This window comes from Schistocerca cancellata, chromosome 8, assembly GCF_023864275.1.
Source record: "Schistocerca cancellata isolate TAMUIC-IGC-003103 chromosome 8, iqSchCanc2.1, whole genome shotgun sequence".
NCBI lineage: Eukaryota > Metazoa > Arthropoda > Insecta > Orthoptera > Acrididae > Schistocerca > Schistocerca cancellata.
The window spans coordinates 367507518-367530961 of record NC_064633.1 but is presented as its reverse complement, the minus strand read 5'-3'; the positions used below and the strand labels follow the sequence as shown (position 1 = coordinate 367530961).

General features: G+C 41.6%; 1 protein-coding gene across 1 annotated transcript in view; it reads right to left on the bottom strand.

Moving 5' to 3' along the window:
• LOC126094915 (myrosinase 1-like) overlaps positions 1–23444 on the bottom strand; it is an 83652-nt gene that overhangs the window by 4977 nt on the left and 55231 nt on the right. Inside the window, exons 8-10 of the mRNA XM_049909559.1 lie at positions 22971–23086; positions 8103–8237; positions 7894–8000 (exon numbers count right to left, since the gene is read on the bottom strand). Coding sequence (XP_049765516.1) covers positions 7894–8000; positions 8103–8237; positions 22971–23086 — 358 coding nt within the window. The remainder of the gene's footprint in view (positions 1–7893; positions 8001–8102; positions 8238–22970; positions 23087–23444) is intronic.

Here is a 23444-nt window from a genome sequence, read left to right as displayed (position 1 = left end):
AGGCAGCGGAAAATTGCAACGGTCACCTGTCTGGTAGACAGTGGACAGGTTTGCCACCCAGAGACCACTTCACAGGCCTCACAAAAGACACGGTCGCGGAAACGGATTAGGTGCAGGTCTCTAGGGTACAGATACGTCGGTCGCTCTACCCGGGGCCCCCAAGATTCCAAGAATGTCAACAGACTTGAAGTTTTCAACTAACATTGCAACATACGTACTGGGCAGATGCCTTGCTCATTATCCGCAGATAACGGATATCCGCGCCGGTCGCCATTATATCCGCCAAGTAACAAATACTGCGGATATCCGCGGATATATCCGCGGATATCCGCATCCCCGCAGACCTCTTCTTGTAAGTGAGTATTGACGTAGATGAATATTTCACATCTAAGTTCATGCTTTTCCTTACTTTCTTGAACTGATAAAATCAGTCGTTTACCATCATAGAGCTCACGGAGATCTTTTTTGTGCCGGCTGTGCCGCGAACTAACTTCATCTTAACTGTGCTCGGTAGCAATGAGTGTAAGCCCTTTGCCTAACTTCCAGAGAATGAAAGCGATACATTATTTTACTGAAAACATACATAGAAAGAAAAGCGGGGACAATAACGTGTGTGCGTGGTGTAGTTGTGCATCTTCTGTACAGCAACAGTTAATTAACTACCGACCTAAGAATACGGTACAGTAAAAGAATACGAACCATCTCACATGCTTTCACATGCCACCTTCTACTTTTACTGACGTCTATTACTTCTATTACTACTGGTGCCACCACTCTACTACCACTAGACACATCATCTGCAACCTACTTTATGGTATCCGACGGAGCAAACTTTGACTACCACTGTCAATTCCGCCCTCACCCTCCACTTTCTCTCTCCCTAGATCACTGTAAGAACGAATGCTGGTATGTCTCCATACGGGTTCGAATCTCTCCAGATTTGCATTCTTGGTATTTTCATTTGTGTTGTCCGTCCGTATGTTCCTTCTGTCTTTTAGCCAGCCCTCCATTGCCTTGTAATAGCCAATCATTGGAGTTATTCATACGATGGTAGCTACTCTTATTTCTTTTTTTTCCCTATATCCCTTACCTGTCTTTCCTAGAATCATGGCTCCATTTCTGTTGTAGAATTTGCTGCTTCAGCATTCTGAACTTCCATTCGATCTCTTCTTTTGGACGCCTGTATTCCTTTTTATCATGTTGGGATTTTGAGATCAGTTCCCATGCTTTCAGTGAATAATAATGAATTAAGGATAGGTCCCCTAATCCTCAAACATAGTTCACCACAGTTGTCGCATCATAAATGGGTTTTTCCTTTTATTTTTTCTGAAATACATAAGGCTTATATTTGAGAAATATGTAACATCGGATTATTTGTTATTTAAATTACTTATGTTCTTTACGGTCTACTTTACACTGTATCTGTCCTGTGGCTGCCACCGTAAATCAACCACAGGTCTAAGTTAGTACCCACGTCATCTGCAAACATTAGGGATGTTAGAATATGGTCTGCATCGAATTTTTATGTATGATCCAACATTTAAACTACATATTCCAGTAAAAATCGTGTTGATACATCTTTTTGTTCTTAATATTACTGTAAGGGGGTTGTCCTGATCAGTGGCTGGTTTGTATCTGGGTGCAGGCCATTATTTGATGTTTTGTGTAGTTAGAGCAAAATTTGGTGAAGATTTGGTATGGGGAAGTATTCGGTGTGTTCTATTAGTCATTAACCATGTTTCGTACTTTAACAGTGTTTACTCAGGGTTGTCTCCGGCTCGTTTGTGAATATTGGGTTTTACGATGTTGCTGTGACTTCGACACACATTCACTGCACCAAATTTGCATTCCTGACGATCTTCCGACTGTCGTTTGTTTACTGTTTTCTTTTGGTTTGACGCCGCTCCGAACTTTGATAATGTCCGTTTGTATTCACTCTCTCTCTCTCTCTCTCTCTCTCTCTATCTGTCTGTCTCTTTCTGTGTGTGTGTGTGTGTGTGTGTGTGTGTGTTATTGTTCGCTTAGAGTGAGTAGCGAAACATGTTTGGCTATAAAAGCAAAACGATAGCTGCGTGCTTGTAAAAGGGTGGACCGATACTTCATTTATTCGTTTCACTTTTTACCTGCTAATTTGCTGCATTTGTATACTTCGTCCTTTTGTCGATGAAATGCGGTATCTCATCTGTTATAGAAGGATATATACTGGGCTTCATTTATTTGTCTATTTGACTGCTGGATTCACACTTTCATCTTTCTGCCTAATGCTCTGTTTGAAATTCTCAACAACCATTATCTCTTTTAATTTACCCAGGTCTCATCTCCTAAGTTCAGTAACTTCCTACAGTTTATTCAATTTGGCTTTGTAGTTAATTATGGTCAAAATCCACTTCAGCCCTACAATCGTTTGGCAGTTTCGGAATCGTTGACTTACCATTATTTCATCTGTCTCAAACCTTCGAGTATATCCACGCCTCTTCCGTCTGTCTCTTCCAAGTGTACGACATCCATCCATGATTCTTAAACCAACTATCTGCAATGATTAAGCAGTGGTTCGTGCAAAATTCTTCCAGGCGGCTCTCCCTTTTATTCCTTGCCACAGTCAGTGTTCTCCTACTATTCTCCTTTGTATTTTTTCCATTACCAAATTCCAGTGCCCCATAACAATTGAATCTTCGTCTCCACTAACTAACTGAATCAGTTCTCTCATCTCATTATATTTTCTTTTGATTTCTTTAGCGCTCTGGGAGCTAGTACGCACTTATGCTTGTACTACTGCGGTAGATATTGTTTTCACATCGATGTGGACTGCGATAGGGGGTTCACCGTACACATTTTCTTTTTTCTTGGTTATTGGCTCTTAGCACTATGGAACTTAACATCTATGGTCATCAGTCCCAAAGAACAAAGAACTACTTAAACCTAACTAACCTAAGGACATCACACAACACCCAGTCATTCTTGGTTATTGTTAGACCTTATGATTCTTAATTGTATTTGTGTTGATAAGCCTATACTCGTGTGACGTTATGTCGGGTTCCTTATGCTACGGCACTTCACTAATTCCCACTCCACAGAACTATATCATATCCATTTCTCTTACCATATAGACCTAGATTTCTTTTTATATAAAGTGCCAATGTCGTCGTGACAAGTATCCTCACCCTTCCACCCTGTCCGTTCTCCGGTATTACGAAACAGTAATTTTTTACCTCGCTAATGTTAAACACAATACGACGCCGTCATCATCGAAAAATACAGTAAAGCTTCATGACCTCAGGAAATATAATGGCTTCCGTTTCCCCTCACATTCAGTCCATACAGTACCGACATAGCAAAGCCGAGCTACTACGCCAGATTGGTCCATCATCCAGGCTGTGCCTCTATCGTCAGTTTATTCCTTAAGACAACCCCTAAAACATCTACAACCTATTTCATTTTGTTACACCCTGTAATAAAGTGGTTGACTGCATAAACTATTTGCGGAATAATGCGAAGGGACTGGAGAAGTTTTCATAATTCTGAAGACCTAAAAGCATCCTCGTTTAATACAAAGATGCACTGCCAGATCCTTACAATGTTTTTATAGAAAGTTTCTGAAGGAGGAAAGCGTGCAGTTAAAATTGTAATGATGTTACGTGGGAGTAACAAAGAAAATCAGAGTTCTCACATCACCCAGTATTTATTTGTCGAGGTTTCGAAGACGCCACTGTGTTTTCCCGTGATAACAAATGGAATCAGAGCGACGTTCTTCAAAGTTATCTAAGCTAGGGACTAGCACTACTCCAAATATTTGTCGTAGTGTATCTCTGCGATACTGTTTTTCAACTTTAACTGCGTCCTTTCGCTGTGAGAGGTTTCTGCTTGTTTGACAGAGTCGACGTGAATCGAAGTGCAGTTCATAACAGGAAAGTTTATGCTGGAAGTATAAGCCTAGGACCCTCGCAGAAACGAAATACAAAACTTATTGAGAAGTAACAAGAACGAGCGTGAACTCACACTGATCGGTCTTTGAATGTAACCACTACTAACTGAAATGTTCATTTCGGCTTTTCACCGGATCTTAGCCTTATTTCTATCTCAAAGTAGTAGTTTTGACAAGTACACACTCTTTTAGGATTTGTCTGTATTCACCTTTCAGCTAGCGTAAGCACTTCCTTGCGGAATGCGAAGGTACGTCTGACTGTAAAATATAAACTTAGGTTGTGTGAAATGTCACACATATTAAAGTACTATGGGCTCTCATGCCGTGGTCCTGGGACTTTCATGGATCAGCGTTTCATCCCATCATGGAGGGATGTCGTACACTTGGAAGAGACAGACGCAAGAGGCGTGGATATACTCGAAGGTTTGATTCAAATGGCTCTGAGCACCATGGGACTCAACGTCTTAGGTCATAAGTCCCCTAGAACTTAGAACTGCTTAAACCTAACTAACCTAAGGACATCACACACACCCATGCCCGAGGCAGGATTCGAACCAGCGACCGTAGCAGTCCCGCGGTTCCGGACTGCAGCGCCAGAACCGCACGGCCACCGTGGCCGGCCTCGAAGGTTTGAGACAGATGAAATAATGGTAAGTCAACGATTCCGAAACAGCCAAACGATTGTAGGGCAGACATCTTCAAGGGAGGGGAACGGGGCACGCGGGCCGGGTTGCTGATTCCATCTATGTGCTGCCCACACTCTGCCTCGCTACTGACGGCAGTAAACCTTCTGTGCTCCCACGCAAAGACGTGACGTCATATGTTTTGAGAACTTTGCGCTTTGGGTGTTGCCGGTTGCTACGGTGGAATAGTGGCACACAGCTTTTAGGAACGAAATTCAGATACTACTACCTGTTACGCCATTGTCCATCTTGTTAAAGTTATCAGCTTGTTTAAATATGTCTTTAGCTTCTCTGTGAGAAAGTCGTAGAAAAGTGACTGAACGGACAACTGCAGAAGGAGAGAAACAGATCGGTCCACTGCTGTGCAATATGATTTGCAAGCAGGTAGTACGAGAGTGTGTAAAGGCTCCAGGGGCAGCAAAAACACGCTAACACTTTTGATCTGAAGGAAAAGGGCATAACATGGCAGCGCAGTGCGCTGCGCCTAGTAATTAATTCGACCACGATGCAATATCTCGGAATGTGTGAGTAAGTATAAGAAATAGGTCTGTACTAAACTGTTCATTCATTGTCATCGAGATGATTGAGCAAATTGAAACCTTACGAATCGTAAGGTCACAGAGCAAGGTCGGAAGATGGTCGCACACAATTATGCCACGGTAGGTTGTTCAATGGTGGTAGAAGTAGAAACGATTTCTTTTTTGAGCATTGGGAAACGATTTTTTCAGATTTTACACAGTTACAAATTGAAGCAGACCCTTGTTCGTGGAAGAAAAAGAATGATGAATGGTATCTCATTGTGGGATAGGAGACGTCGATAGATAATTCAGCCACCGAATAGGGAATGCTTTTCTTTCTCCGCATACGATGAAACCTCAGCTCACCCCCACCTAACGTTGGTGGTGAAAATTTTTCCACCACCAGAAGTCGAACCGACTAATTGGTAGTCTAGAACCAGAACACAGTAAGAGGGCGTATTGAAAAGTAATGCCAACAAAATCTTGTATACGAAAACTCTTAAAGCATTGACAACAAAAATAATTTTATTAACGTTCTTCATGTCTACATACTTGCAGTCCTCTTCCGCTAGGGGACTCCAGTTTGTCACCTGTAAAATAACTATGCTGATGAGTGAGGAACAGCGCATTGTAATCGAGTTTCGAATTCGAAAATTCCGTCGACACACGGAGCACCCTCTCTTTCAGCATGAAAAATGTCCTATCACACATAAGCGCTGCGACGTCTGCAAGAATTCGATCGCATGGGTTCACTGACGCCGATCATCCTCCACAGAGTGTTTTCAGAACTTAAAAAGTATATTCGAGGACTTCACTTTGATAATGATGAAGCACAGGTGAGGTTGTGGCTGCGTCTACTAAGTCAAACAGACTGTACTGAAAGGGCATCGACAAACCGGTCTCTTGCTGGAAGATACCACTTTGCCGCCAGGGTGACTACTTTAAGAAATAAATATGCAGAAAAGAAAAATTCAGATTTCGAATGTTAATAACGTGTGCCTTACTTAAATATGTTTAACATAGTTCACGTAAAAGTTTTGGAGCAATAGCTGTCAACACGTCGTTGTAACATCGGCTACGTAACTGAATGCAGTATCTGCAAACTTAAGATTCAGTTGTGATACTTGTAGTTTCAGTCTGCTTGAATTCTGATATGACTACGTCGACATTCACGTTAAGTAATTAGGTGAACCTTCTAGTGAGAAACTCTGTTGAGTATAATTTACCTCCTATAAGTTTGTCGCTATTTGATATCGAACAGTGCAGATGATCCTCAGGTCTGCAGAGTATAATTCCACGTTCTCTTCAGTGTTCTCAGAACAGTCGTTTAGAAGAGTATGGTCATATAGATACCAAGGAACTAGATTCATAGACCATTTTATGAAATGAATTAACCCGGCAAAATTCGCATTAAGCGAAACGTAAGCTCGCCGGATAAAAGATTTTCACCCCGATGCGCACGCACAAATTGATCATCAAGCCCTTACATACAGGACAGCGACCGTGACACGAGCTGAATCGCTGGGGCGATGAAATCACGTGAGCATAAGGAAGTAGCGGTAAATGTAAAGACATGATAATACTAACAGAAATGGCACTCGTGTTTCGCTTTGCCCGTTTGCATAGGAGGTATGAAATTGCTGGATTTCTTGATGTTTCGCGGCAGGCTGTTCAACGTGTGTACGAGCTGTGCTGTGGCCGACGTGGCCACGAATCGCGACGTCACATTCGTTTCACGGCTTGTGAATCAAAATTGCTTCCAAACCCGACAGGAACAGCTGCAGGTAGTGAATGAAGGTCCATCCCTACCTCTTAGCGTTAGAATTGTATGCAATGAACATTTGGAGTCGCTCACCTGGTCAGACGCCATTACTCAGAAAGGCAGGTAACTACGCCAACAGCTAAGTTCAACGGACTGGCAAAGCATGTGTCTGGGTTCCCCAACACTCCCCCACTGCATTGCATCTCAACTGAACTAGAAACTCACGTGATTTGAACTCCACAGAAAATATGTGGCCCAAGTTGGAACAGCGGGTAAAACCTTGACGTCTGAACCGCCGCAATTTGGTGGAACAGCGTGATTTATTCGACTTTGATGCGACGTACCTGGACGAAATTGTGGATTCACTTCCAAAGCAAATCTAGGTGTTAAATTCCAGGAGCGTAATTTCACGCTGTTAAATGATTACCGATTTTTGTCCGGTGAGCTTACTTTGCTGTAAATAGCACTTTGGAACGATTATTCGCTGTTAAATAAAAAATATCCATTATTTCAGAAACCAACCGTAAACACCGTTTTGGAAGATATTAACTCTTTCTTTTTCCAAGCATTAATCCCGACTTGCGGGGTCTGCTGTTATGGTTAACCGGATTTTGCGTGTACCGAACAGTCTGCGTCTAGTGTAATCCATGGAAGGGTGCGAACGTGCTTCAAAAGTCTGCGAGTCGTGTAACTGAGGAGGAACAAGATGACCAGCCCGGTATTCACCTAGCTGAATGTGGAAAACCGCATAAAAACCATATCCAGGCTGCCTGGCACACCGGCCCTCGTCGTTAGTCCGCCGGGCTGATTCGATCCGGGGCCGGCTCGCCTATCCGAGACCAGGAAGCAGGGCGTTAGCGCCCTCGGCTACGAAGGCCGGTTTCTGAAGAGATTAAGTGATATGTTTAATTGCGTTGCTCATGAAAGAAAGTGTAATGAGAGTGCAAAACTACCTCACTTCGATTAACGTGGGAATTTAAAAATGTTCCATAACTGAGAATGACTTACGTGAATCCGGATGTCCATTCTAGGTTGTCCATGAGGCTCCATGCAGTGTAACCAATTACTGGCACTCCATCAATATTCACCGCTTGCAGGAGAGCTGTTAGATAATCCTGAAATTGATGTTTCGTTTCTTCTTTATACAAGACACGTCAGGAATAGGGTCTAATAAACGCCAAGAGAATCTTAGCAATAGGACGTTGTGAGGTACTTACTGTGTAATATTGTATCCTATCTGTGTCATTTAGTCCACCGGTATTTCCGATTCCGTTTTCAGTCACAATAATACGGTAGCCGGGATATTCGTTCACAATCCAGTTCAGTAAATTCCGGAAGCCCCAAGAATAAAACTGAAACATATGACAATGTATAACTATGAAATACTGAAAAGTGGAAATTACAAATATTAATTGCTAAACCACAAATATTGTACTTCATTTTCCTTTCTCGAGGGCTTGCTATTTATGACATACTTATGAATCAAATATTCTTCGTTGAAGCATGTATATTGACCTAGCAAGAAATTTGGCCACCTCAAGAATTCCCGCCTCCCCCATGCACCATGGACCTTGCCGTTGGTGGGGAGGCTTGCGTGCCTCAGCGATACAGATGGCCGTACGTAGGTGCAACCACAACGGAGGGGTATCTGTTGAGAGGCCAGACAAACATATGGTTCCTGAAGAGGGGCAGCAGCCTTTTCAGTAGTTGCAGGGGCAACAGTCTGGATGATTGACTGATCTGGCCTTGTAACATTAACCAAAACGGCCTTGCTGTGCTGGTACTGCGAACGGCTGAAAGCAAGGGGAAACTACAGCCGTAATTTTTCCTGAGGACATGCAGCTCTACTGTATGATTAAATAATGATGGCGTCCTCTTGGGTAAAATATTCCGGAGGTAAAATAGTCCCCCATTCGGATCTCCGGGCGGGGACTACTCAGGAGGACGTCGTTATCAGGAGAAAGAAAACTGGCGTTCTACGGATCGGAGCGTGGAATGTCAGATCCCTTAATCGGGCGGGTAGGTTAGAAAATTTAAAAAGGGAAATGGATAGGTTACAGTTAGATATAGTGGGAATTAGTGAAGTTCGGTGGCAGGAGGATCAAGACTTTTGGTCAGGTGATTACAGGGTTATAAATACAAAATCAAATAGGGGTAATGCAGGAGTAGGTTTAATAATGAATAGGAAAATAGGAGTGCGGGTTAGCTACTACAAACAGCATAGTGAACGCATTATTGTGGCCAAGATAGACACAAAGCCCATGCCTACTACAGTAGTACAAGTTTATATGCCAACTACCTCTGCAGATGATGAAGAAATAGATGAAATGTATGACGAGATAAAAGAAATTATTCAGGTAGTGAAGGGAGACGAAAATTTAATAGTCATGGGTGACTGGAATTCGTCAGTAGGAAAAGGTAGAGAAGGAAACATAGTAGGTGAATATGGATTGGGGGGAAGAATTGAAAGAGGAAGCCGCCTTGTAGAATTTTGCACAGAGCATAACTTAATCATAGCCAACACTTGGTTCAAGAATCATAAAAGAAGGTTGTATACCTGGAAGAATCCTGGAGATACTAAAAGGTATCAGATAGAATATATAATGGTAAGACAGAGATTTAGGAACCAGGTTTTAAATTGTAAGACATTTCCTGGGGCAGATGTGAATTCTGACCACAATCTATTGGTTCTGAACTGCAGATTGAAACTGAAGAAACTACAAAAAGGTGGGAATTTAAGGAGATGGGACCTGGATAAACTGAAAGAACCAGAGGTTGTAGAGAGTTTCAGGGAGAGCATAAGGGAACAATTGACAGGAATGGGGGAAAGAAATACAGTGGAAGAAGAATGGGTAGCTCTGAGGGATGAAGTAGTGAAGGCAGCAGAGGATCAAGTAGGTAAAAAGACGAGGGCTAATAGAAATCCTTGGGTAACAGAAGAAATATTGAATTTAATTGATGAAAGAAGAAAATATAAAAATGCAGTAAATGAAGCAAGCAAAAAGGAATACAAACGTCTCAAAAATGATATCGACAGGAAGTGCAAAATGGCTAAGCAGGGATGGCTAGAGGACAAATTTAAGGATGTAGAGGCTTGTCTCACTAGGGGTAAGATAGATACTGCCTACAGGAAAATTAAAGAGACCTTTGGAGAGAAGAGAACCACTTGTATGAATGTCAAGAGCTCAGATGGCAACCCAGTTCTAAGCAAAGAAGGGAAGGCAGAAAGGTGGAAGGAGTGTATAAAGGGTTTATACAAGGGCGATGTACTTGAGGACAATATTATGGAAATGGAAGAGGATGCAGATGAAGACGAAATGGGAGATAAGATACTGCGTGAAGAGTTTGACAGAGCACTGAAAGGCCTGAGTCAAAACAAGGCCCCGGGAGTAGACAACATTCCATTTGAACTACAGATGGCCTCGGGAGAGCCAGTCATGACAAAACTCTACCATCTGGTGAGCACGATGTATGAGACAGGCGAAATACCCTCAGACTTCAAGAAGAATATAATAATTCCAATCCCAACGAAAGCAGGTGTTGACAGATGTGAAAATTACCGAACTATCAGTTTAATAAGTCACAGCTGCAAAATACTAACGCGAATTCTTTACAGACGAATGGAAAAACTGGTAGAAGCCGTCCTCGGGGAAGATCAGTTTGGATTCCGTAGAAATGTTGGAACACGTGAGGCAATACTGACCTTACGACTTATCTTAGAAGAAAGATTAAGGAAAGGCAAACCTACGTTTCTAGCATTTGTAGACTTAGAGAAAGCTTTTGACAATGTTAACTGGAATACTCTCTTTCAAATTCTGAAGGTGGCAGGGGTAAAATACAGGGAGCGAAAGGCTATTTACAGTTTGTACAGAAACCAGATGGCAGTAATAAGAATCGAGGGGCATGAAAGGGAAGCAGTGGTTGGGAAGGGAGTAAGACAGGGTTGTAGCCTCTCTCCGATGTTATTCAATCTGTATATTGAGCAAGCAGTAAAGGAAACAAAAGAAAAATTCGGAGTAGGTATTAAAATTCATGGAGAAGAAGTAAAAACTTTGAGGTTTGCCGATGACATTGTAATTCTGTCAGAGACAGCAAAGGACTTGGAAGAGCAGTTGAACGGAATGGACAGTGTCTTGAAAGGAGGATATAAGATGAACATCAACAAAAGCATAACGAAGATAATGGAATGTAGTCAAATTAAGTCTGGTGATGCTGAGGGAATTAGATTAGGAAATGAGAAACTTAAAGTAGTAAAGAAGTTTTGCTATTTAGGGAGTAAAATAACCGATGATGGTCGAAGTAGAGAGGATATAAAATGTAGACTGGCAATGGCAAGGAAAGCGTTTCTCAAGAAGAGGAATTTGTTAACATCGAGTATAGATTTAAGTGTCAGGAAGTCGTTTCTGAAAGTATTTGTATGGAGTGTAACCATGTATGGAAGTGAAACATGGACGATAACTAGTTTGGACAAGAAGAGAATAGAAGCTTTCGAAATGTGGTGCTACAGAAGAATGCTGAAGATAAGGTGGGTAGATCATGTAACTAATGAGGAGGTATTGAATAGGATTGGGGAGAAGAGAAGTTTGTGGCACAACTTGACTAGAAGAAGGGATCGGTTGGTAGGACATGTTTTGAGACATCAAGGGATCACAAATTTAGCATTGGAGGGCAGTGTGGAGGGTAAAAATCGTAGGGGGAGACCAAGAGATGAATACACTAAGCAGATTCAGAAGGATGTAGGTTGCAGTAGGTACTGGGAGATGAAGAAGCTTGCACAGGATAGAGTAGCATGGAGAGCTGCATCAAACCAGTCTCAGGACTGAAGACCACAACAACAACAACAAGAATTCCCGCACAGTATTATTATCTGGCTATGAAAACCAACATTGATAATATACGAAAAATTATCAACAGAGAGAAAAGTGATTTAGTGGATCACTTTATACGTGGATTGCAAAGTACAATAGTTTATTGTACAAATGCGGTAGTGAATTCTTATTATAGCGACTGGTGTTGTTGGGTACAGATTAAAAGAACACAGAATACACAAATAGTCAGTTTTACCAGCTCTTCATCACAATGCCACAATAATACTTGTTGGCATTTTGTGTACAGCAGTGGCCATAGTGCTTAAATTCATTTATCAGGAATAATTTCAAGAATGTGGCAGCGCTTTAACTCCAAGCAAAAACATTGAAATTTTCGTCGTCAGAACATTTCGACACCTTCTCTTAAGGAAACGGCCTCCGACTGAGTGACCAAGTCCTCATTTCATTTTCCATAGTTCAAACTATTTTTCATAACTACTAAGTATAACACTTAAAGAGATTTCGTTCTTAGCGCACACATAATACCCTGAATAGTGGATAATTTAGAATTTTAATATATGAATTATATTTTCTTTTGTCGTCGTAAGCTGGATGAATTTCTATGCAGGTACGCTGTATTTATCTTGTTGCTAAACATCTATAGACGCAAATTTAATTTAAATATTAGCTGTCGTTTAAAAAATCTGCTTTCATTAATTAACCCAGTGTTTGTGGTTGTTTCTAACCAAATATGATCTCTATGTTTTTAAGTTGCCGTAGTTAGTTCTGGTGTGCAGTGCTGCTCTTGTCACAGGCGGCTTCATTGGAGGAAGGCAGTTAAGTGGGAAGCAGTGATTTGTGACAGATTCACAAGTAAGAATCATCAATAAATGTAAGTGTTACAAAGACCCAGTAGGCTTTCTATACTAAATTGACGGTTTCATAGGAAGTATAGGAGAGGGCAGCTCCGCTGGTAGGTAGTAGTCACGTGAGAGATGTGCGACAACCAATATTAGAAAACAAATATGAAATAAAGCTTAAGAAATTGAGTTTTATTCCTATTCCTTTTATTCATCTTTAACTTCTACATGTACTTCATTATCGATTATGTCACAAAGGTCTTCAAGATAAGGCCATATCTTAGCCAGGTGGAAAAGATGTGGGTTTTCCGGGGAAAGACTTTGAAAATGGTTACTTTGCTTCTGTGGGAACAGTAAGAAGTATGGCTATTCTATTAATAGTAACGTTGCAACAAACTGAACAAATGTAGAGATTAACCTCTTTTGAAACAAATTATGGACCAGTACTATTATTTCCTTATTACACGAAATACGAACCGACTTCTCAGAGTTTTTACTTGCAGCTTGCCACCAAACTTCCGATTCTTCTTTTTTTCTCGTGTGAAATGAAATACGAGTATTTTTCATCTTCCCTGTCACTCTCAAGTTCTATAAATTATCTTGATGCGTTCTTTTATGTATGTAATGGAATGGAATGCCGAGAGAATTCGTTCTGTAGTTCACAGAACACTTGTTGAATTAATCGTTTTTTTCATCGGAAAATCCTAAGTTCTAGGAAGCAGTCGCATTTGAATGCATCCTGTTTCCTTGCAGAACACCGCTGGCTAACAGCTAGTAATTACGTTTTTCCAGTTTACCACGTGCAATGTTTGCGAAACAAAATTTGGCACCCTGTTAGCAACAGAACCGTGCGCAACAAAAATAAAATAAAATAAAGCAGAGTTAAAAATTTATTATGAAATAACTTCACCACAGTGTTCTCAGAAAAAATTATTCCTGTTAGAGTGATTCCAGCTTAATATCAGGTTATCGTTAATGAGAATCGTATCCTAACTGACATTTGTCTACAAAATGCGACGTGTCACTGAAGTTGGTCGTAATATAATGTGGAAGTACGTTTATGTGTCCTGAAAGTAACGAAAATTTCAATATAGACTTCAGCCTTAGCTCTGGCTGAAAAATCTGACTTTCTATTCAAAGACATACAGAAAATATCGTTAACCTCAGAAATTTCAGTTCTCTTAAAGCAATGAATTTTATTTAACTAAAACCTCTGTATAAAACAAGCCTCTATTATTCTGTAGACAGCACAGATGGAGTAAGTATGATTCATGGAACTGTACGGAAACTGCCGGTTTTCGCACTTAATACGTAGAGTTATGTCATTCTATTGTATTTGTTTTTTGTTATTTATGTGACCTTGATTTTGGTTTTTAAATTTTGTGGTCTGATTTCTGCGTGCGTGATGAAATAGCTTTGTGTCATGAGTAATTTCTCATCTTCTATTACTTCCCTTCACTAGTTAGGAAATGAATGATCACACTATTTAATATCGATTTTGTCCTCGAGCTGAAAACGGAACTTTCTAACTTCTTACGTCTCAGAAGTGTGGAATATACGAATTATTCACCTCAGACTTTGGTTTTATGAATCTGCCAGTAATATTTTGAAAGTTACGTACGTCAAGTCAGTAAAATTCGGAAGTTACATTTTCTGTTTCACAATGTAAGTTAAAAAACATAATTCATATTAAATTTCATCTATACAAGCTATTAAATGTGGACGCGAGTGCATTACATGTGAGTAACTTTTCGAAGTGTAGCATTTTCGCGAACCAACTACCAGATGTAGTCTCTCATCATGTTTTCGTTATTCTGTCCTTGATATATATGTCCAAAATTCACTAAATCTTCTGGCAACCAATACCCTTACTCTTCCGTGTACGCTCCCATGTTTTCTTTGCATTTGTCTAAACGAGCATCAAAAATATACCGCCCTTCCACGAAGTTCCGAGTCTGATTTTATTCCAGGCAGCTTGAACTAACAATTTTAAACAACAGACATGCATTCGAAGTCAGCTGTCAGCCGGCAGAGTGAAGTAGGGAACATGTGGCGATTTGTCACAAATTGCACTAAATTAAGTGTTCGCAACCATCTCCAGAAAGTTTTGAAGAAAGTAAAAGTATTTGAGAAGTTGGTCCTGCACACCTTGACTTCCGGAAAACATAGAAATATAGATAAAATAAAATTAATACAGTTAGGGTACCGTCACTTGAAACAAAAAGTTAAGATATGTTACACAGTGCTACATAACACTGCCACAGTAGTAAACCACTCTTCTCTAACCTTTGTCACTAAGTCGTCCATATGCTTAAACGTAATGAAAAGACAATCGTTTTGATCGATTTAGCCGATTTCAGCACGAAAAATTAATAAACATTATGATGTGATTCTTCAATTTATCGAGGCGTATTTTATGACGAAATAGATCTCTGGTGAACAGCCTGGTATGAGTGTGCATAGGACACAATATTTCGGCAATCGACCACGTTGCCATCATCAGGTGCGCTGATGTACTGACCGGCGGCGGGCCGGTGCCGTGTATATATAGGACAATCCCCATACCGCTCCTCCCTCAGGCGCTTCCTATGAGTCAGTGCGGTCCGCGCCCCGCGCGCGGTCCAGGTACAGCGTCCGTTCTCCCACCGTCTGGGCGCTGCGTTCTAGGTCTTCTCGTTCAAGGGGGTCTGCCGGCACCGCTCTCGTTATTCTTCCCTCACCCCGCGAAGTCGGTGCACTCTGGGAAAAATCCTTTTTCTTCTTAATCAGGGTGATCGCGGGTTCCCACGCCTTGCAAAGGATGTAACCGCTGTCATGATTTAGTTTGGCTCCATTACTCCGATCTCTATGGATTCTTTGATGACACAGTCCCAGTATTTGGAAGTCTGTGTCAGGACTTTGGTTTGGTCATGATCCATGCTGTGGAGTTCCGACAGGCAATGCTCAGCGATTGCCGACTTACCGGGCTGTTGCAGTCTAGTGTGCCGTTGATGTTCTCGGCATCGGTCCTCAATGGTACGAATGGTCTGGCCTATGTATACACTCCCGCATTGGCAAGGTATCTGATAAACCCCTGATTTACGTAGACCAAGGTTGTTCTTGACACTACCAAGAAGGCTCTTGGTTTTGGTTGTAGGACGGAAGATGGTTTTCAGTTGGTGTTTACGTAAAATGCGTCCAATTTTTCCGGACAAGGCCCCACAAAACAAAATAATAGCCAAGGCCGCCTCCTCCTGAATTTAATCCTCAGTTTCCGCCGGTGCTGCAGGTGTGAGATGTAGAGCCTTCCGAATTTGCCCTTCCTTGTAGCCGTTCCTCCGGAACACGGTCTTCAGATGGTCCAATTCTTGTTGGAGACTCTCCTGTCGGGGATGGCGTGAGCTCTGTGTACAAGAGTTTTGAGCACGCCATTCTTTTGTGCCGGGCGGTGGCAGCTATCCGCATGTAGGTACAAATCGGTGTGCGTCTTCTTCCTATACACACTGTGGCCCAAAATGCCGTCAGCTCGTCTTCTAATCAAAACATCTAGGAAAGGGGCATCCCATCCGCTTCGATCTCCATGGTGAACTTAATATTCTCGTGTCTGGAGTTGAGATGTGTGAGGAAGTCTGCTAGTTTATCTCTTCCATGTGGCCAGATAACGAAGGTATCGTCCACATATCTAAAGAAACAGATGGGTTTTAGACGTGCTGATTCAAGAGCTTCCTCCTCGAAATGTTCCATGTACACATTTGCGACAACGGGTGAGAGTGGACTCCGCATGGCTACTCCTTCTGTCTGCTCGTAGTATTCACCGTCAAATATGAAGTAAGTTGATGTCAGAACATGTCTGAAAAGTTTGGTGGTCTCTTCGTCAAATTTCTGTCTGATGAGTTCCAAGTATTCTTGTAACGGAACTTTAGAGATACCAGGTCGAAGCTCACCTGTATGCCAGATACCCTAAGCACAAGGTTGTTGACGCGTCCCAGGAAATCCACGGAGTTACGGATATGGTGTGTACATCTCCCAACGTAAGGGCTAAGCAGTTGTTTGAGGTGCTTGGCGAGAAGGTAGGTTGGGGCACCAGTATTGCTGACATTGAATCAATCGATTCCTTGTGCACCTTCGGCAGTCTGTAAAGTCTAGGAGGAACAGCAGCCCTCGGGCGTAGCTTCTTGGTAATCTCGTCAGGGAAGCCGGAAACCTTGAGTAGAGCCAGAGTCTTCCTCTCGACCCTTTTGGTAGGATCAGTGTCAATCTTGCGGTATAAACTATCACCAAGTATGCCTGAGGGAGGAGCGGGAGGGGGATTGTCCTATATGTACCTGGCGCCGGCCCATCGCCGGCAGTACATCAGCGCACCTGATGATGGTAACGTGGTCGATTGCCGAAATATTGTGTCCTATGCCCACTCATACCAGGCTGTTCACCCGAGATTTATTTCGTAACAAACGTTATAATAAGCAAAGGAGTATCTTAAATCTGTGACTATAACAATAAAAATTATCACACATAAACTGCTTGTACGATTGGTTATTAAAATTTACAGCCAATCTTTCAATAAATTGTTAGCAAGATGTTATACTCATGTTGGACTGAACTACCACCCTAGTATCAAATTTTCTCGGTGACGCTCTTCCAGCTTTTGTCAGAGGTGCCTGCACCAGTGGAAATGCGGACAATGGCAACACCAAAACAAAAAGTTTCGGGTATAAGCCATTACGAATAATAACTGATTCTTTCCCCAGCTGAAAGATCTTAAAACTTCCGCTAAGACAGTTTGTGGTAATATGCCTACTTATCTCACTCCTTTCTCAGTTCTGAATATCCTACTACCCGGTTACGACTGTCAGATGCTATATAATTCATTCATATTTCATTATAGTAACGCAGTATCAATTTATTCATCAGCTTCCTTTTTGTGGTATGTTCCTGCTATTTTGTTGATTTGAGACAAAAGCATTCTCGAAACATTTAAATACAAAGTGAATATTGAGTAATTGGTCAAATCGTTGCCTATCAGTAGTTAAGACGAACACGCAACAAGTAACTAATTATATTTATAGCAGGGCAGTTGCAGGAAACAAACGTTTCCCGTTGACTATATCAGTGTCCCAATTTACAAACAACGCAGCATGGGAGGATGTTCATGAGAATGATAATTTGGATAATATCTGCTCTATTAGTGTCAATGAAGAGGACAGATGAAAGCAAAAAATACGCATTGAGCTTCTTGAGTTAGTCTAGTGCTGGAGCTCGCGCATTCGTCAGCCGTGCCGTTTCTGGGAACCGAAACCCTTGAAAACAATTGCTCTCAACATTTCTGAAGGCATGGAACTTAAAGGCGACACTGATGATATTGAGTGCATTGTTTCGGAAGCAGGTAGATGAATTTTTGAGACTAAAATGAGTATTTTGACCCTTCGTGATGAATTAGTGGGTTCATTTGGTTGAAGACTGTAAACATAGAATTCTATCGTTGACTATCGATAGTCGCCTCTCTGCCGAGCGCAGAGCAACATTCGTGGCGTAGCTTTCGTGGAGCGTGGGCGAAGTGTTGTGTTGAAAGCTGATGATTCTCGGTTTCGTGTGTAGTGTCGGGAGGACAACAGCCAACCGCGTCGCGACGGTTACGGAAAAATAATCTGGATCCGTATGATCCTAATTGAAAGTTCTAAGTAAAAGAAACACAGTTCGTTTTGATTTCCTCAATATCACGAACGCAGGTACTTCCTCGTTCGCATATCGTACCCGAAATTTTATGGAGTATTTGCGTCGCAATTCGGCCATGCGTACGCTCTTGTTATTGAATTGTTTAGTACTGTTGGAATAACTGTGCCAATCGTCGACTGATAAAACATCCGTTGAACAGTGATTATTAAGTGTTCTATACACCTTGTTTTCGCTTTGGATGTCATCATTTAGGCAGCAACCTTGTACTTTACAACGAACATGTATTTTGAGGACTAATATTGATAACGTCCATTGTGGAATAATGTTAATTTTGAACACTTCTGTGCCATCCTGTGCGAGTATTTAACAGAATATAGTTAATTCTGCCACACCAACTCGGTATTGTTGGTGTAAATGGCTCCTCTCCCTGCTAGACAATAGTTATTACAGAGCACATCATAGCAGGCAGTGCAGAGAGCAGCAAATCAACTGCAGTGGGAAAGACCAGGTACATGGTCTTAGGCACACAGTCGTTAGATATCCAGCCCTGTTCCTGTGTCTAGGGAGTGTTGTACAGTCTCGAGTGCTAACGGCTAACTTTTATAAGTATTGCATATCGACCCCCTTTCCTCCTGGGCATGTAACATTGCGATGTGCGTTTCCAGGACTTCGGTGATGAGGTGCCGATTTATTCGAAAACGGAAACAATGAATAATGTATAGAAACAGCGTATTTTGGATTGTTGTGTGACGTCAGACAGACTCTGTGCACTACGGACCAAGGAGTTTAAGTTGCAGCGATTCTTCCTGTCTGTTATGGAGTGCAGTGCAAAGATCCTGTGTTGGAGAGTAATTCTACTAAGACATGCTACATCATCTGTGACGCAGGCAGCACCTATGAACAACGCGAACTACTACAACCACGCCATTGCTACATTTCTCCGACCGGCCGGCAGCGACACCTGGAGCTGGTGTGAAGTCAGAGCCGCTCACGCCGATGGGCAGTCAAGAACGTAAGGGGTACGCAGCGCTGCGATTTCTTGCGCATTTAGAGAATAGCTTATCGTAACGGACTGGCAATGCAGACTTTATCTAGAGAATTTAATGCAAATAGCGTTAAATGATTGCAGTGGAAGCAACTTGTAAACTGACATGATAATCTGTTAATGGGTACTAGGTCAAAATGGAGACTTATTTAGATTATCTCAAGGATGTGCAGCCAGTGATGACATAATTCAGTGGAGGCAACTTATCATATTGGAATTACACTTTGACACTGGTCAACTAGTGCAGTAAAGTTAAATGTCATTCCCCAAACCTGCTGTAATAGCCCGCGCAATATGCTAATGTAATGCTATAGCAGCAGTGAATCTTTTGTCTAAATGTAAGTGTATTTTGTGACATTGATTCATTGTGTATCTGGTGTGCTTCTTAGCACGAAATAAGGCGTTGAAGAGATTGACCAATTGTTTTTTGTTTTTGTTTTTTTGTGTGTGTGTGTATTGTGCAGGAGGGTTACTGGTATTTAGTCTTTATATTTTTTTCTCTTCTCCCTTTTCCATTTTCTTGCTTGTGTGATATAAGTAATTCATAGTGTCAGCTAATGAGATCAATGCAGCACCGATGGTCAAGAATGTAGATGGAGATTCGTCAGGTGAAAGTAGTCTGATAAAGAGGAAGGTTCAAGATAGTAGTACTGAAATATGGAGAGACTCTGGAATGGGAGACTGTAGTTTGTCAGTTGAGATGGGAAGTCCTGGTGCAGTATTGTCACCAATCGTGGCTGCATCCAGACGAGAGGAGTGTAGGAATAACTCTGATATGTTCACAACATTAATGAGTATGCTGGAAAAGGGATTCGAGGAAACTAATAGGCAGGTTGGCCGAACTTGTAGGAAGATTCACCAAACTAGTAAGCTATTGAAGGATGAACTTGCTGCTGCTATTGACAAAACTAACGGGCAGCTTGACCAAACCAATAGGCAGTCAGAAGAAACTAGTAAGCAAGTGAAGGATGACAATGATCGACTCAAGAAAACCATAAAGAAAGTGGGGGACGAGTGTAATAAAAAGGTAGACACTCGACTTGATTAGATCAACGTGTCTTAGAGCAGGCGAAACGTTTTGACGAGGCTGAAGCTTTTCTATTTTCCTTTATCTTATAATAGTATACATGTTTCTCTGCAGTGGGCTGCACTGTAGGTAGGTTTGTAAGCGTTTACGATTTCTTTGTATGTACTATAATATTGAACTTCTTCACATTTGTTCAAATTTGTTTGCATGTCATGGTATGGCTTTGCGGTATTCACTCGACCGTGACATTAACCGTGGGACTGGGTGTTCCACAACCCCCCACCCCAATCACCAACTCCAGAGGGGTTTCATATTTTGTTTGTTTTTTTGTAATTCTATAACAGCATTTTAAAACATTCTTGTGCGGGAATGGAAGCATAGAATATCGTTGACTATCGGTAGTCGCCTTTCTACCGAGCGCAGAGCAACAGTGGACAGTCGCGGCGTAGACTTCGCGGAGTGCGGGCGGAGTGTTGTGTTGATGCTGTGGCTACAGCACGTATGTTACAAGTTTGTGTGAGGTAATTGAAAATGTTGGCCACACAAGTTGTGCGTTTAATTTCAATGTTCACGAAGCAGTATCAATGCTTATCCACATGGTTATGTTTCTCGGTTTTGTGTGTCGTGTCGGGACAATAACAATGAACCTCGTCGCTACGGCTATTGAAAAATAATGTGGACCGGTATGACCCTAATTGCAAGTTCTAAGTGAAAGAATCACACATCGTTTTGACTGGCTCAATATCACGAGCGCTGGTACTTTCTTGTTCGCAAATCGTACCCCAAATTTTATGGAGCATATGCTTCGCGTTTCGGTCGCGCGCACGCTCGTGTTATAAGTTATTGAATTGTTTTGCGTTCTTGCACCGCATTTTTGCTATGGATGCCATCATTTAGGCAGCAACCTTGTACATTACAACGAACATGTACTTTGAGTACTAATACTGCTCACATGCAATGTGGAATGATGTTAACTGTGAACAGTGCAGCCCCACCTTGTGTGAGTGTTTAACAGAATACAGTTATTTCTGCCAGATAAAATTTGTATTTTTGGTGTAAATGGCTCCTTTCCCTACTGGACAATTGTTATTACAGAACACATCATACCAGGGAATGCAGAGAGCAGCAGATTAACTGCCGCAGTAAGGACCAGGTACGTGGGTTTAGGCACACGGTCGGTAAATATCCAGCCCTGTTCCTGCGTCTAGGAAGTGTTGTACAGTGTCGAATGCTAAAGGCTAGCTTTTATAAGTACTGCATATTCACCCACTCTCCTCCCTGGTGTGTTACAAGACGAATTGACAGTTTTACAAGTTGTGTTCTTATTTTCGCAAATGGCCAAATGTAAAGCGCAGCCACAACCCGAAAATGAAGCTATTTTAAACGGAAGACTCTACGACCTGCTTCCTAAAACTCAAGATTACCATTGCTTTCCACTTATTTTACTTGTAAAACTTGCTCGGAGGCTAGAAATCGATCAAAAATATATTAAAATTGTCAAATTTTTCTGTTTTACCACCTATTAACGGCATTGTTCTGTGAACCTTGACATCTGTGTACAGTGTTTCAAGGTTAACAATATCAAAATCTTGAGACACACAAGTCGCTCAGGGAAGCACCATAGTTTGACCAACAACGTCAAGAAGTAAAGTTACAACGTCCATCATAGGTATTACGCGGAAACAGACTGGAACAAAATGCACACTTGACTACGGTAAAATATGAACATACTACGCCACTTTTGGAGAAAGCGTACTGCGGTAGTGTGACAGCAAAAGCCGCAGTAGTAACATTATGCAGTCATTTCCACGATCTGTCCATTTGGTTTACTTATCTTACTGAAGCTGTACATTTCATATTCGGTGAGGAATACAGTACAAGATGATAGAATAACTTCTCTTTTGGAAAATATGACTCTGTAAGAACTTCATCTGTGAACACATATTGCTTCAAAGAAATGTTTCGGGTTTTTTCTTATAACACTTCTTTATTACTCTTCTGAATTTGCTAGTCACAATTATTTGTTGCATGGTGTCGTTCTTTCTGTTGAAGGGTTTAATTTAGTTAACTTTAAACTTTGATTTATGCAAATGTAAAATTCTACAAATAAAAAATCATGATTGATAGTAGAGAGACTCATCTATAGCATTTACTGTTCTAGGGAAGTGCTTCTGTTCACTGAAGACACTTCCATGACGTCTTCGTGAAAGAAACTGTGAACAGTTGGTTGTAAAAGAATCGCGAGTATTTGCATAGAGAATATAAAACGCTAGCTGTAACCATGTACCAATAAGGTGAAAGATTCCCCAAGGGCCTATGATATTAGAGGAACGCATACAATCTTATCTAAACGGTTACACTTTCCTTTTCATTAAATGCAACGGAATTATAGTATTACTTACTTCTACAATTGAGAACTCTGATATTTTCCACATCTGCGCGTGTTCCCTTGACCTTATCTCATCCTCTGCAAAATTAGTAGTATCACAGGGAGTGCCATAGAATAACATAAATAAATCTGTGATTTGAGCTGTCCATTGCATTTAAATTAGCATGAAATTACATTAGCTTTGGATTATGATTGATGTCGGATAACACCACAGTTGATTCGCTTTCCTAATGTGAAAACTAACCAAGTAGAGAAAATGTATGAGAAGAAGCCTCAGCTCAAGAAAGTAATTTCAATAACTTACGCCACTACTGACGGCAGTTGTGCCCGAGTCGTGGGCTCTCGAGGGTGAGGTGGCGTTCGCTCCATTCATAACGTAGTACGTTCTGTAGTGATTCAGCCCGAAGAAGTCGGCAGATCCTGCAACAGTTAATCAAGTGTGACACCATCGCTTGGTTCAATAACACGTTGTTGGAATAAGCAATTATTACGTCAAGACGAAAGGTTTTGGTGCAGTGATACTGAATATCGATAAATAATTGTAGGCGTCCTACTCTCCTAGGCAGGAAACCCTTGCTGTTTTGCCAGGCACCTGTGTGGTGTCGCTAGACTCCATGAAATAGAATTAAATTTTATGTTATTTATTCCTCTGTACACAACTCGTTGTCATATCTTCCTAGCCGTATCTTCGGCAGCTGGTGGTTTAGCAAGCCGGCATAGCACCTGCTGAACGCAGTGGCTGCTCCAGGCTGCCGTAGATCAGGCCGGTGAGTTCAAG